Below are 14,275 nucleotides of genomic sequence, written 5' to 3' on the forward strand. Positions count from 1 at the left end.
AATTTAAATATCTCAGAACTCCCTTCACTGAGGAATCTACGGTGGCACAGTGGTTAGCACTGCTGCCTCACAGCGCCAGAGACCTGGGTTCAATTCCCGACTCAGGCGACTGACTGTGTGGAGTTTGCACGTTCTCCCCGTGTCTGCGTGGGTTTCCTCCGGGTGCTCCGGTTTCCTCCCACAGTCCAAAGATGTGCAGGGTCAGGTGAATTGACCACGCTAAATTGCCCGTAGTGTTAGGTAAAGGGTAAATGTAGGGGTATGGTTGGGTTGCGCTTCGGCAGGGCGGTGTGGACTTGTTGGGCCGAAGGGCCTGTTTCCACACTGTAAGTAATCTAATCTAATCTAATAGTAATCTAATCCTCATCTACTTTCTGTTTCTCGGTAACATTGTGCAAAAGGATTTGTTGAGTCTCCTTGAGAGGGCAAAATGCCCTCAGTTCTGCCTTAGCTGAAAAACAGCAGCTCCAATAATGTATTTTGAAGAAGGATAGTGGCGTTCTCCCTGGTGCCTAGGGTAACATTATTGAAATAAATAAGATGTTTAAGAGAATTTGATAAGTTAGATTTGGAGAGGTTGTTCTCCCTTGTGGAAGAGGCTAGGACCAGAAAACATCACCATCTGCAAGTAAGGGGTAAGGGGCTGCCCATTTAAAGCACAGACGACGAGCAATTTCTTCTCTCAAGAGTCTTTACTCAGAGAGCTGATGAGGATGGGTCATTAAATATATTCAAGGTTGAGAGAGACAGATTTTTTTAATCATTAGGGGAATCAAGAGATTGAGTAAAACGAGTAAAGTGGAATTCAGGACTATCAGATTAGCCATGGTCTCACTGAATGACTGAGCAGACAACCGGCCAAATCCTTCTGCTCCAAGTCTTATTCTTCAGTAACTCACATTGTCTGGTAATTATCACATTTTTGTTTGTTGGAGCTTGCTGTGCACAAATTGCCTGTTGATGTTCCTACATTACATGCATTTTGGCTCAGCTTTATCCTTCCACCACTTGTCTTAACCCATTCATTAACCTGTATTTTCTGATATCCAGTCTTGATAGCACAGCAATTTAGTCATTTAAACACTGGGAAAACGAAAAGCTCGCCTTTGGAGCCCATCACAAACTGTAGCTCTCCACCAATTTCAACCCATTCCATAATCACTTTAGGGTGTAGGTTTGCTCGCTGAGCTGTAGGTTTGATATCCAGACATTTCATTACCTGGCTAGGTAACATCATCAGTGGCGACCTCCAAGTGAAGCGAAGCTGTTGTCTCCTGCTTTCTATTTATATGTTTGTCCTGGATGTGGTTCCTGGGGTTTGTGGTGATGTCATTTCCTGTTCGTTTTCTGAGGGGTTGATAGATGGTATCTAGATCTATGTGTTTGTTTATGGCCTTGTGGTTGGAGTGCCAGGCCTCTAGGAATTCTCTGGCATGTCTTTGTTTAGCCTGTCCCAGGGTAGATGTGTTGTCCCAGTCGAAATGGTGTTTTTTTTCATCCATGTGTAGGGCTACGAGGGAGAGAAGGTTGTGTCTTTTTGTGGCTAGCTGGTGTTCGTGTATCCTGGTGGCTAACTTTCTTCCTGTTTGTCCTTGCATGGGATTTTGTAGACAAAGTTGGTTTTGTCCATGGGTTGTACTGGGTCTTTTAAGTTTGTGAGTTTTTATTGGAGAGTGCTGGTGGGTTTGTGTGCTACTAGGATTCCGAGGGGTCTTAGTAGTCTGGCTGTCATTTCTGAAACTTCTTTGATGTATGGTAAGGTGGTTAGGATTTCTGGCTGTGTTTGGTCTGCTTGTCATGGTTTGTTCTTGAGGAATCTGCACACTGTATTTTTGAGTATCCATTCTTCTTGAATACGTTGTATAGGTGGTTTTCCTCTGTTTTCCGAAGTTTGTCTGTGCTGCAGTGTGAGATGGCTCATTGGAATAAGTGTTCTGATACAGCTTCGTTTGTGTGTGTTGGGATGGTTGCTGGTATAGTTAAGTATTTGGTCAGTGTTTGTCGGTTTTCTGTATATGCAGGTTTGTAGTTCCAAAATCACTGTTCTAGCTCAAACCAAAAACTGTCCATTTCCATTGCTGTGACGTTGCCCATCTCCTCCCTTGCTTTAGACTACCTGCTGCCAAAACCTTCATTCATTCCTTTGTCAAGCTATCCAATTAACTTGACTTCCTCTCACATCCTCCAAACAGTTCAGCACACCTAAGGCTATCAACAATCTATCCCACACCAACTACCTCTCACTTAACACTCTGTATTGACGTACAACTGCTCCTAAAACCACAAGCCTCAAACTTAAAAGTCCCACGAGTCTGTTTCAACCTTTTAATAGCAAGACCTCCCTACATCTGGAACTTTCTCCAGTTCCATAATCCTCCTGGAACATTACGAACCTCTCACGATGGTTTCTGTAAGTCCAGTACTCCTCCTGACCTTCCATTGTGAGCCTTATTTTAAACTGTCTCAGACTTGATCTCAGCAATTCTTTTCCTAAACTTCTCTATCTTGTTCTCTTTTAGTCAATTCTTAAAGCCCATTTCTTTGAACAAGCTTTAAATCACCTCTTCCAATATCTCTTGCGTCAGCTTGGCCACACTTTGTGAGGCATTTTTCCTGCACTAAAGACACTGTATGTACACAAACCACTGTCACCGCTGCTGTATAAATTTATACCTAAAAGAAAACCTTGCCTTTCAGTATGGTATTTTTTGGCCAAGGAGTAGTCAGATTCTTGTACATCTTTCTATTGAGTGATCAGAGAAAAGAGCTTTTACAAAAAAAGTTTTAATAATTACCACATTTTTAAATTCACTTGTACAGTCAAGAACGGAGCTTAAGAATGTAACTTATGCAAAGTTATTCGCACAGTTTGGAGGAGCTAGGATATTTTTCTTAGAGAAGATTAAAGGAAGGTATAACAATTGTGAGAACTGTTGGGAGAAGCCATTTTCTCTGGATCAGTGACGAGATTTAAATTAATTGGCAAAAGAGGAAAATGAGGAAAATGTCTTCACTCAGAGGAATATTAAGATGTGATATTAAGATTAAACTTAGGTGGAATCAGATTCCGTTGAAACTTTGAAAAAGCATTTGGAAATTTACCTGAAAATATTTAATTTACAAGGTTAATGGGGAATGAGCTGGGGTGTGGGGCTAGGTCTTTCAATGGGCCAGCACAGGTACAATGGGCTCAATGGCCTACTCCTGTAATAGAACAAGCCAGAAAAAGACCAATACACTTTAAAAGTAAAGGACTGAAAAATTCTTATGCCATTGAAAGTGTAGCTATAAATATTGATTTACAAAAGAATCACTTACCCAGATTACAGGCTGATCTCCACTGCCAGACTGCTGACTCCAGATGGGCACCTTTGGAGTAATGAAATAAACAGAACAAATTGCAAGTTGGACAAAAACAATTATCCAATTCTTTGATTTGACATGGTAATTATGTAACCACGCTATCATGCCAGTAATATGTTGATTAGATCATTTTGGATAATGGTCGCATGGTGGTAACGTCACTGAACTAGTAATCCACAGGCCTATGTTAATGTCTTTCGAATCGCATCATGGCAGCTGGTAGAATTTACTACCAATAAATAAACTCTGGAAAATAAAGCTCGTGTTGTAACAATGAGCATGAGGAATAGTGTCAATTCTCATTTTTAAAAACCCATCTGGTTCACTGATGTTCTTTAGGAAAGGAAATCTGCCATCTTTCTGGTCCACATGTGACTCCAGATCACAGCAATGTCGTTGCTAAATATTAACTGTCCTCTAAATTCAGTTCAAGTGCAATTAGAGAAGGGCAACAAATGCTGGTCTTATCAGAAAACTCCCACTTTCCATGAAAGAATGAACAGAAGAAACTCATTCAAGCGGCTGCAACACATGCAATTTTTGATTTGATTGATTATTGTCTCATGTACGCAGGTACAGTGAAATGTTTTGTTTTGCGTGCAGTACAGGCAGATCAAACCATACAAAAGGTTTAGGGGAATAAAAGATGTGTAAGAGTAAGATCTGCTGGAGACAGCTTGCAAAATGTTGCCATGGTCCAACACCATCCTGGAAGATGCTGCAATAATCTTATTTCATGGTTGATTATGAATCTCTCCCACTTTACTGCCTGCCATTGGCATGTCATAGAGTCATAGTCATAAAGATGTACAGCATGCAAACAGACCCTTTGGTCCAAATCGTCCATGCTGACTAGATATCCCAACCCATCTAGTCCCATCTGCCAGCACCTGGTCCATATCCCTCCAAACCCTTCCTATTCATGTACCCATCAAGATGCCTTTTAAATGTTGCAATTGTATTAGCCTCCACCACTTCCTCTGGCAGCTCATTACATACAAGTGCTACCCTCTGTGTGAAAAGGTTGCCCCTTAGGTCTCTTTTATATCTTTCCCCTCTCACCCTAAATCTATGCCCTCTAGTTCTGGACTCCTGCACCCAGGGAAAAGACTTTGTCTATTTATCCTATCCATGCTCCCCATGATTTTATAAACCTCCATAAGGTTACCCCTCAGCCTCCGACGCTCCAAGGAGAACAGCCCCAACCTATTCAGCCTCTCCCAAAAGCTCAAATCCTCCAACCCTGGCAACATCTTTGTAAATCTTTTCTGAACCCTTTCAAGTTTCACAACATCCTTCCAATAGGAAGGAGACCAGAATTGCATGCAATATTCCAAAAGTGGCCTAACCAATGTTTTGTACAGCTGCAACATGACTTCCCAACTCCTGTACTCAATACTCTGATCAATAAAGGAAAGCATACCAAACGCCTTCTTCACTATCCTATCTACCTGGGACTCCACTTTCAAGGAGCTATGAACCTGCACTCCAAGGTCTCTTTGTTCAGCAACACTCCCCAGGACCTTACCATTGTGTATAAGTCCAGCTAAGATTTGCTTTCCCAAAACGCAGCACCTCGCATTTAACTAAATTAAACTCCATCTGCCACTTCTCACCTGGTCACACAGAGGGTAGCACTTGTATGTAATGAGCTGCCAGAGGAAGTGGTGGAGGCTAATACAATTGCAACATTTAAAAGGCATATTGATGGGTACATGAATAGGAAGGGTTTGGAGGGATATGGGGCCAGGTGCTGGCAGATGGGACTAGATGGGTTGGGATATCTAGTCAGCATGGACGATTTGGACCAAAGGGTCTGTTTCCATGCTGTACATCTTTATGACTATGACTCTATGACATTGGCCCACCTGGTCAAGATCCCATTGTAATCTGAGGTAACCTTCTTCGCTGTCCACTACACCTCCAATTTTGGTGTCATCTGCAAACTTACTAACTATACCTCTTAGGCTCACATCCAAATCATTTATATAAATGACAAAAAGTAGTGGACCCAGCACTGATCCTTGTGGCACTCCACTGGTCACAGGCCTCCAGTCTGAAAAACAACCCTCTGTCTTCTACCTTTGAGCCAGGTCTATATCCAAAAGGAAAGTTATCTCTGTATTCCATAAGATCTAACTTTGCTCCCACGAGGAACCTTGTCGAACACCTTACTGAAGTCCATATAGATCATATCTACCGCTCTGCCCTCACCAATCCTCTTTGTTACTTCTTCAAAAAACTCAATCAAGTTTGTGAGACATGATTTCCCATGCACAAAGTCATGCTGATGTCCCTAATCAGCCCTTGCCTTTCCAAATACATGTACATCCTGTCCCTAAGCATTCCCTCCAACAACTTGCCCACCATCAATGTCAGGCTCAATGGTTTATAGTTTATAGTTTATAGTTCCCTGGCTTGTCCTTACCACCTTTCTTAAAGAGTGGTACGATGTTAGCCAATCTCCAGTCTTCCGGCACCACACTTGTGACTATCGATGATACAAATATCTCAGCAAAGGGCCCAGCAATCACTTGCCTAGCTTCCCACACAGTTCTAGGGTACACCTGATCAGGTCCTGGGGATTTATCCACTTTTGTGTGTTTCAAGACATCCAACACTTCCTCTTCTGTAATATGGACATTTTTCAAGATGTCACCATCTATTTCCCTACATTCTATATCTTCCATGTCCTTTTCCAAGGAAACAATGATGCAAAATACTCGTTTAATATCTCCCCCATCTTCTGTGGCTCCACACAAAGGCTGCGTTGCAGATTTTTGAAGGGCCCATTCTCTCCCTAGTTACCCTTTTGTCCTTAATGTATTTGTAAAAACCCTTTGAATTCTCCTTAACTCTATTTGCGAAAGCTATCTCATTTCCCCTTTTTGTCCTCCTGATTTCCCTCTTAAGTATACTTCTACTGCCTTCGTACTCTTCTAAGGATTCACTCGATCTATCCTGTCTATACCTGACATATGCTTCCCTCTTTTTCTTAACCAAACCCTCAATTTCTTTAGTCATCCAGCATTCCCTATACCTACCAGCCTTTCCTTTCACCCTAATAGGAATATACTGTCTCTGGACTCTTGTTATCTCATTTCTGAAGGCTTCCCATTTTCCAGCCATCTCTTTACCTGTGAACATCTGCCCCCAATCAGATTTTGAAAGTTCTTGCCTAATACCGTCAAAATTAGCCTTCCTTCAATTTAGAACTTCAATTTTAGATCTGGTCTATCCTTTTCCATCACTATTTTAAAACTGATGGTCGCTGTCTCCAAAGTGCTCCCCCACTGACACCTCAGTCACCTGCCCTGTCTCATTTCCCAAGAGTAGGTAAAGATTTGCACCTTCTCTCATCGGTACATCCACATACTGAATGAGAAAATTTTCTTGTACACACTTAACAAATTCCTCTCCATCTAAACCCTTAATAGTATGGCAGTCCCAGTCTATGTTTGGAAAATTAAAATCCCCTACCATAGCTACCCTATTATTCTTACAGATAACTGAGATCCCCTTACAAATTTGTTTCTCAATTTCCCTCTATTACATAATACAATCCAGTGTTAGAAAGAATTGCAGGTTGGTACTCAGATTATAAATGTGCATTCCTTGGCCACCAGGCCCTGTGGATGGATGGGTGCTCAGAATTTTTAAGTCAGAGGCAGCGACACTACCCACTGCACAAGACCTCCTCCTTTCCGGCTTGTATATTTTCACTAATCTGATTGAGAGGGGAGTTAAAATGGGAATCCCTCTGCTGGTTTAGTGGGGAACTGCAGTGTAATGTGAGATTAGGTCTTTCAGAGCACGCTTATCTCAGACTCGTTGTCCATTTCCAAACAATGAAGTTTAACAATGAAGTGTTTTGTATTTAAATTAAGTGGTTATTTTGGGCACTTGATCCTTTTAATGTGCTGAATAAGCAGAGAGTTCACTGAATGTGTCATGTACAAGTTTGTAGATGAAAGAGTACAGGTGGCTGTTCAGGTCATTATATCTGTGCAATCTCTATGAAACAGCAATTCAATTCGTCTCACACCCACTGCCTTTCCTCCATAGCCCTGCAAAGATTTACCATTCAAGATTTTGGCCAATTACCTTTTGAAAATTTTCACTGAATCTACTTTTTACATCTGCAGCATGGTGGCTCAGTGGTTAGCACTGCTGCCTCACAGCACCAGGAACCTGGGTTCAATTCCTGCCTCAGGTGTGTGGAATTTGCGTATTATCCCAGTGTCTGTGTGAGTTTCCTCCCACAATCCAAAGATGTGCAGGTTAGTTGAATTGGCCATGATAAATTACCTATAGTGAAAGGTGCATCAGTCAGAAGGAAATGGGTCTGGGTGGGTTACTTTCGGAGGGTTGGTGTGGACTTGTTGGGCTGAATGGCCTGTTTCCACACTGTAGATAGTCTAATTTTCATGCAGTGCATTCCAGATCACAACAACTTGCCGCAAAAATTGTCAATTATATTAAACTTTTCTCTTGTTATTTACCCTCCTGCCAGTGAAACATTTCTCCTCATTTATGTTACCAAAACTCTTCCTATTTATTAACCCTTCTGTTCACTTTCACAGAGCTTTTTCTGCTCTAAGGAGAACAATGGTGTTTCTCTAGTCACTCTATGTCAGTGAAGCTCTTATCCTGTGACAGAAATCCAATAAATTTTCACTGCCCCATCTCTAATATCTTTCCATCCTTCCTGAAGGTGGGTTTCAGAATCAGGCAGACAAACATTCCAGTTGGGACCTAACTAATCATTTGTAGACTTTTGCATAACTTCCTTGTTCTTGTATTTTATTGTATGTAAAAAAAAGATCCAGGATGAATAGCAGCAACTTGTGTTCGTGATAGCAGCAACTTGAGTTCGTGTAGTCGATTTACTGTAACAAAATGCCTCAAAGCACTTCATGGAATCATTTTAAAACAAAAACAAAATCGACACCAAATCACACAAAACTAGAGGCTATGTCAAACACTGGTCCCAATTGTCCTTGCTGCTGAGTAGAAACCAATTCATAGCTGTTCTGTCCCATCGTGATGGAAAACTTTACAAGAAATAAGGGCAGGAATAGACCATTTGGGTCTTTGAACGTGCTTCACCATCACCATAATCAGATTATGATCATAATCAATGTTCTACTTCAACTGCACCTTCCTGAAGCGGTCCCAAACCTCTTTAAAAATCTATCTTTCTCCATCTCTCTATACTCCTTGACTGATAATTTCCACATCTCTAAAGTAGAAAGTTTCAAAGATTCACAACCCTTTGGATAAGAAAATGCCTCCTTATCTCAGATTGAAATGGCCAACTCCATATCCTGAGACTTATCCTCATTCTTGATTCTACAGCTATGAGAAAACAGCTTTTCTGCACCCACAGTGCTAAACTCTCAGAATTTTATGCATTTCAATGAGATAACCTCTCAGTCTTCAAAAGTCCAGATAATACAGGCCCATTCTATTCAATGTTTCCTCAAAGAATTGACTCCATTCCAGGAATGAATCTGTTCAGCTTCTCCATACCAACTCTGGGGCAAATATATTCTTCCTTCAGTATAGAAACCAAACTATACATAGTGCACCTAGTGTGATCTTACAAAGTACTACATAATTACAGCAAGACTTCTCTACTCTTCTACTCTAACCTGCATGCTATAAAGGCAAACATTCAATTTGCCTTCCTGTTGGCTTGCTGTAATTACATGTTAACTTTTTGCAATTTGTTTACAGGCTTCTTTCCATGTACTCCTCACCACAAAGTTTCCCTAATCTATAAATGTCTACTTCAACTTTAAAACATGAATCCACTTTTCTCACCCAAGTGGATGATTTCAAATTTTACCATACAATACTCTGTTGGATGTGTGCAGATTTTCCTCATTGTGCTGGTTAATTTTACAAGATAACAAAAATGAATTTACCTCAAGAATTATTGCTATTTTAACAAAATGTTCAGCTTACAATATTTATTCTGATTATGATTTCAATTATTCAGTTTTTTGAAGCACCCAGTTAGATATCAACCTTGATTAAAGTGGACAGCATTTTAACTTGGCAGTCAGGATGGTGCGTGTTCAAGTTCTACAGCATTCACCGAAGCACAAAATCTGGAAGGAGAGCACTGCTTTTTTGTGAATAATTTATTCTTATGCATGCAATTTGATTAACTCCGGCTGATAATTGAGCTAATGCAGGGAAAATTGGGGTAAATAACACTGTTCCCACTGGTGGAAGGAGTGAGAACAACAGGACACAGATTTAAATTAAAGAAAGCAACAATTCAAACATGAGGAGAAACGCTGTTACAGATCGAGTGGTTAAGATCTGGAATGTGCTGCCTGACAGCTTGGTGGAAGCAGGATCAAGTGAGCCTCTCAAGAGGAAATCGGATTATTATCTGAAAAGGAAGAGTGTGCAAGTACAAGGTGAAGGTAGGTGAGCAGCATGAAATGTACTGTTTAACCAGACAGCGAGCGCAGACATGTTGGGCTAAAAGATGTCCTTTGGTGCTGCAACAGTTCTGTGTTTCTATGATACAGGCAAAAGAGGAATTTGGTGAAAATCTTGCACCTTGGACTGAGAAAATGTACACTCATTTGTGGACTGCACTTACCATCTTTTGGTCGTTTGATATGAAAACAGTATACCATTCTTCCAGAGGATGTTGTCTTCTGTTCTTTATGTATTCACAAAGTTTCCATATATTTTCTTCACTAAGGAAGTATTTTAATATAAATGTTAACATTCATTGCAAAAATATTTTATTCTAAATCAAATGCTACAATTTGAAATATTCTGGGCACCAATCAGGAAAGACTTATGTATGATGTGAGGTAGGGTTGGAAAAGTCAGGACTGTCTCTCTAGAACAGAGAAGATTAAGAGATGACTAAATGCAAATTTTGCAGCAAGTTACTCACTTTCAAGCTGCTCAAAGCCTGTCCACCATCTACATGGCACATCAGGAAACACTCACCATTTACTTGGCTTGATGCAGCTCCAAAAATGCTCAAGAAGCTTGACACCACCCACAACAAAGCAGCCCACTTGATTAGTATCATATCCATTACACTTAAAGTTACTTCTCTTCACCCCTGATGCACAGTAGCAGTGTGTACCACCTACAAATGCACTACAACAAATCACCAAGCTCTTTTGACAGCACCTTCCAACCTCTCCCACCTGGAAGGATAAAGGCAACAGATGCTTGGGAATACTACCACCTGCAAGTGCTAATCCAAGCCACTTACCTTCCTGACATGAAACCATAGCACTGTTTCTTCAATGTTGCTGAATGAAAATACTGGAACTTCAGCAGTATGGGTGTACCCACAAAACAAGCGATGCAGCGGTTCAAGAACATGGCACACCTTCACATTCTTAACAGGAAATTAAGGATGGACAACAAATACTGCCCTAGCCAGCTGTCCCCATGAACAATTTAAAAGTGGAATCTAAGATGATGAGGTTTTGAGAGGATCAATAAAAAGTGTAATTGCTTCTGAGAAATGAGTCATTAGCCAGAGTTTATAGATTTAAACTTATTGGTTAATGAGGCAGGGGGGGGCATGAAGGGAAATATTTCTACTCTGAGAGCTGTCAGAATCTGTAATACTCAACCACAGAAAAGGTAGTAGAAGCTGAGTTCAAAAATAATTTTTAATAGGATTTGGACACATACGCAAGAATGAGGAATTTACAGGGTTACAGACAAAAAAAGGCTGGAGCACCAAGCAGAATACTTTTTGAAAGAGCAAGCACAGACAATGACAAGCTGAACAGCCTCCTTCAGTTCTGTAATATTCTACAAATCATAAGTACAAAGTAGGTTTTGCTTTCTCTTTGTTTTTTGAAAGCTGTTCTCATGGCTGGGCTCAGTCTGTGGAAGTACTGGTGCTATTTTGGTGCCTCATTTTCCGGTAATTGTATGAGGGTAGAAGATGCTAGCAGCCTACTCTGGACCCAAGGGTCACATCAGAGGTGAGTCTGAACCTGTCTTTTCCACATGAAAATGAAATATGCTGCTTTGGAAATGAGACTCTAAAGAAAATAAATACAAATAAACTACAAAATGGAATTTACAATCTACTAGAATAATGCTAAAATATTTTCAATCATAATTTAACTACTAACAACATAACAAATATAGCTTGCTCAGTGCTGATTACACTTTAGTGGTGTTAAAGGCCAGATTGACTGTAAACAATTTTTTAGTCCTAAAAGTAAATTATAAATAATCCTTCAAAAGAAAAAGTACACTTATCCAATTATATTGCATATTCCTAATTTCAGCTCAGAACATTTGAACAGGAGGACCTAAACTGCCATAGCAGCAAGAACAAAATCATGTGAAAATCCTCCATGCTTGGTTGGAGAGAAACCCTATCAGGGAAGGCAGGTGCAGACAAATACAGAGATAGAAGCCTGGCTGTCTGGCAGAAAGCAGAGTGGGGATAAAAGAGTCCTTCTCAGAATGGCAGCTGGTAACAAGTGATGTTCCACAAGACTCAGTGTTGGGACATCTTTTCACTTTATACATTAATGATCTAGATGAAGGAAATGAGGGCTTTTTGGCTAAGTTTGCAGACAATACAAAAGATAGGTAGAGGCACAGGTAACATTGAGTAGGCAAGGAGACTGCAGAAGGATTTGGATAGATTAGGAGAGTGGGCAAAGAAGTGGCAGATGAAGTACAACGTGGGAAAGCTGAAGTCAAGAACTTTGATAGGAAGAATAGAGGTGTGAACTATTTTCTAAATGATGAAAAAATTCAGAAGTCTGAAGTGCAAAGAGACTTGGGAGTTCTAGTCCAGGATTCTCTCAATGTAAACCTGCACGTTGAGTCAATAGTTAGGAAGGCAGATGCAATGATGGCATTTATTTTGAAACAACTTGAATATAAAAGCAGGGATGTACTTCTGAATCTCTACAAGGTTCTGATCAGACCACATTTGGAGTATTGTGAGCAGTTTTCAGCCACATATCTCTGGGAGGATGTACTGGCCCGAGAGCATGTCAGAGGACGTTCATGAGAATGGTCCCAGAAATGAAAAGCTTAACGTATGAGAAATGTTTGAGGACTCTGAGTTTATACTTGGAGTTTAGAAGAAGGAGTTGGTATCTAATTGAAACATACAGAATACTGAAAGGCCTGGACAGAATAGATGTTACAAGATGTTTCCCTTGGTAGGAGAGTCTAGGACCTGAGGGCCTGAGACCTTTTAGAATGGAGATAAGGAGAAACTATGTCAGCCAGACAGTGGTGAATCTATGGAATTCATTGCCACAGAAGGCTGTGGAGATCAGGTCATTGAGTAAATTTAAGACTGAGATAGATAGGGTCTTGAGTATGAAGGGGATCAAAGGTTATGGGGAGAATGCGGTAGAATGGGAAGAAGAAACTTATCAGCCATGATTGAATGGTGGAGCAGACTTGATGGGCTGAATGGCCTAATTTCTGCTTCTATGTCGTATGGCCTTAAAACTTACAACAACAAAACGTAGTTACATATTACATTTACAGAATAAAATAATTTAAGGTGTGATTATCAAGTAAAATTTGAAATTGACCACCCAGTAAAAACAAAAATCGAACATGTCACTGAAGACATGATCAAAGAGGGAGAGAAGCATATCGGTTTTGGGGGGAGATACCAGAACATAGGGTCCAAACAGCTGACCTCCCCGCAACAAGGAGAAATAAATCAAAAGCTGTCAAGGGATTGGTTGGAGGTCAAGATTAGTGAGGTGCTGGAAAAGCACAGCCGGTCAGGCAGCAGCCGAGGAGCAGGAAAATCGACGTATTTGCTTTTGCTTTCCGCTTTTGCTCGAAACGTCTATTTTCCTGCTCCTCAGATGCTGCCTGACCGGCTGTGCTTTTCCAGCAACACTCGAATCTTGACTCTAATCTCCAGCATCTGCAGTACACACTTCTGCGTGATTGGTTGGAGGTAACATTTCAGGAATATTACAGGCAGGAGACCATTCAGCTCGGCCGGCAATTTTGTAAAAAATAACCTGATCGATCCTACTTCCTCCTTCTATCATAGCGTTGAAAATTTTCCTTTCAAATATTTGTCCAATGCCTTTTGAAAGTCATATCTGTTTCCTCTGCTCTCTCAGGCAGTGGACCTCAGATCACAACAAATTTTACTCTTACAAAATACACTGATAACATAACTTATGTTTAATTTCAGAGAAAATGCCGCACAATTTGTGGGATCTACACCCACATTGAATAATTGAAACTATTTTTCCACAGTGACATTTGACAGGCCTGCTTACCAATAACAGCTGGTGTAGACACAGTCTTCCTTTAGAATGGCTGGGATCTGGCTCTTACCTCCTGGGTCTAACCTCTCAGGGTTAGGGTTTGGGCTACTCATAACAACTTCGCAACAACAACAAATGAAATTTAGAAGCTAAACTGCAGGACACCTAAATTTTCATTCGATATACTAAACAGCGAATTCATTCAAACCAATCTAGCTCAAGGTAAGAATCAACGTGATTGCAGCCGTAGGAACTATTCACCGGGGATTAGGATTAAAGCAGGAAGACGGAGTGGAATAGCAGGTGCACATCGACAGACCGCTCCGCCTACCCAGTGACGTAAAGTCGGAACGCTTGCTGCGCGCGCAGCTTTCGTTACTTGCATGAAGCCGGTTGATGTCTCCAGACGTAAAGTTGTTGTTTTCGAGTTAAAGTCTGTCAGCCTTGCAAAACAGTATTTGCATTCGCTCCTCTGCAGTATTAAACGAACGTGCACTTTTATCAATTATCAATATGAATTGCCTTAGGTTGTTTTGGGGGGGTCAAGGGTTTGGATTTATTCACGTTTTCCCTCAGTTGCTGTAGTCAATTCTGTGGGTGTAGTGGTGATGTCTCTACCTCTGGATTGAAAG

General features: G+C 40.8%; 1 protein-coding gene across 2 annotated transcripts in view; it reads right to left on the minus strand.

The window, feature by feature from the left end:
* ntaq1 (N-terminal glutamine amidase 1) overlaps positions 1 to 13,915 on the minus strand; it is a 31,662-nt gene extending 17,747 nt beyond the window's left edge. For both annotated transcript variants that reach the window (XM_072570884.1, XM_072570883.1), the window contains exons 1-3: positions 13,656 to 13,915; positions 9,986 to 10,085; positions 3,319 to 3,369 (exon numbers count right to left, since the gene is read on the minus strand). In XM_072570884.1, the coding sequence (XP_072426985.1) occupies positions 3,319 to 3,369; positions 9,986 to 10,085; positions 13,656 to 13,756 (252 nt within the window). In that variant the 5' untranslated portion in view covers positions 13,757 to 13,915. The remainder of the gene's footprint in view (positions 1 to 3,318; positions 3,370 to 9,985; positions 10,086 to 13,655) is intronic.
* Between the last annotated feature and the right edge of the window lie 360 nt (positions 13,916 to 14,275).

The sequence above is a fragment of the Chiloscyllium punctatum genome, chromosome 5 (genome assembly GCF_047496795.1).
Source record: "Chiloscyllium punctatum isolate Juve2018m chromosome 5, sChiPun1.3, whole genome shotgun sequence".
In the NCBI taxonomy this organism is placed as follows: Eukaryota; Metazoa; Chordata; class Chondrichthyes; order Orectolobiformes; family Hemiscylliidae; genus Chiloscyllium; species Chiloscyllium punctatum.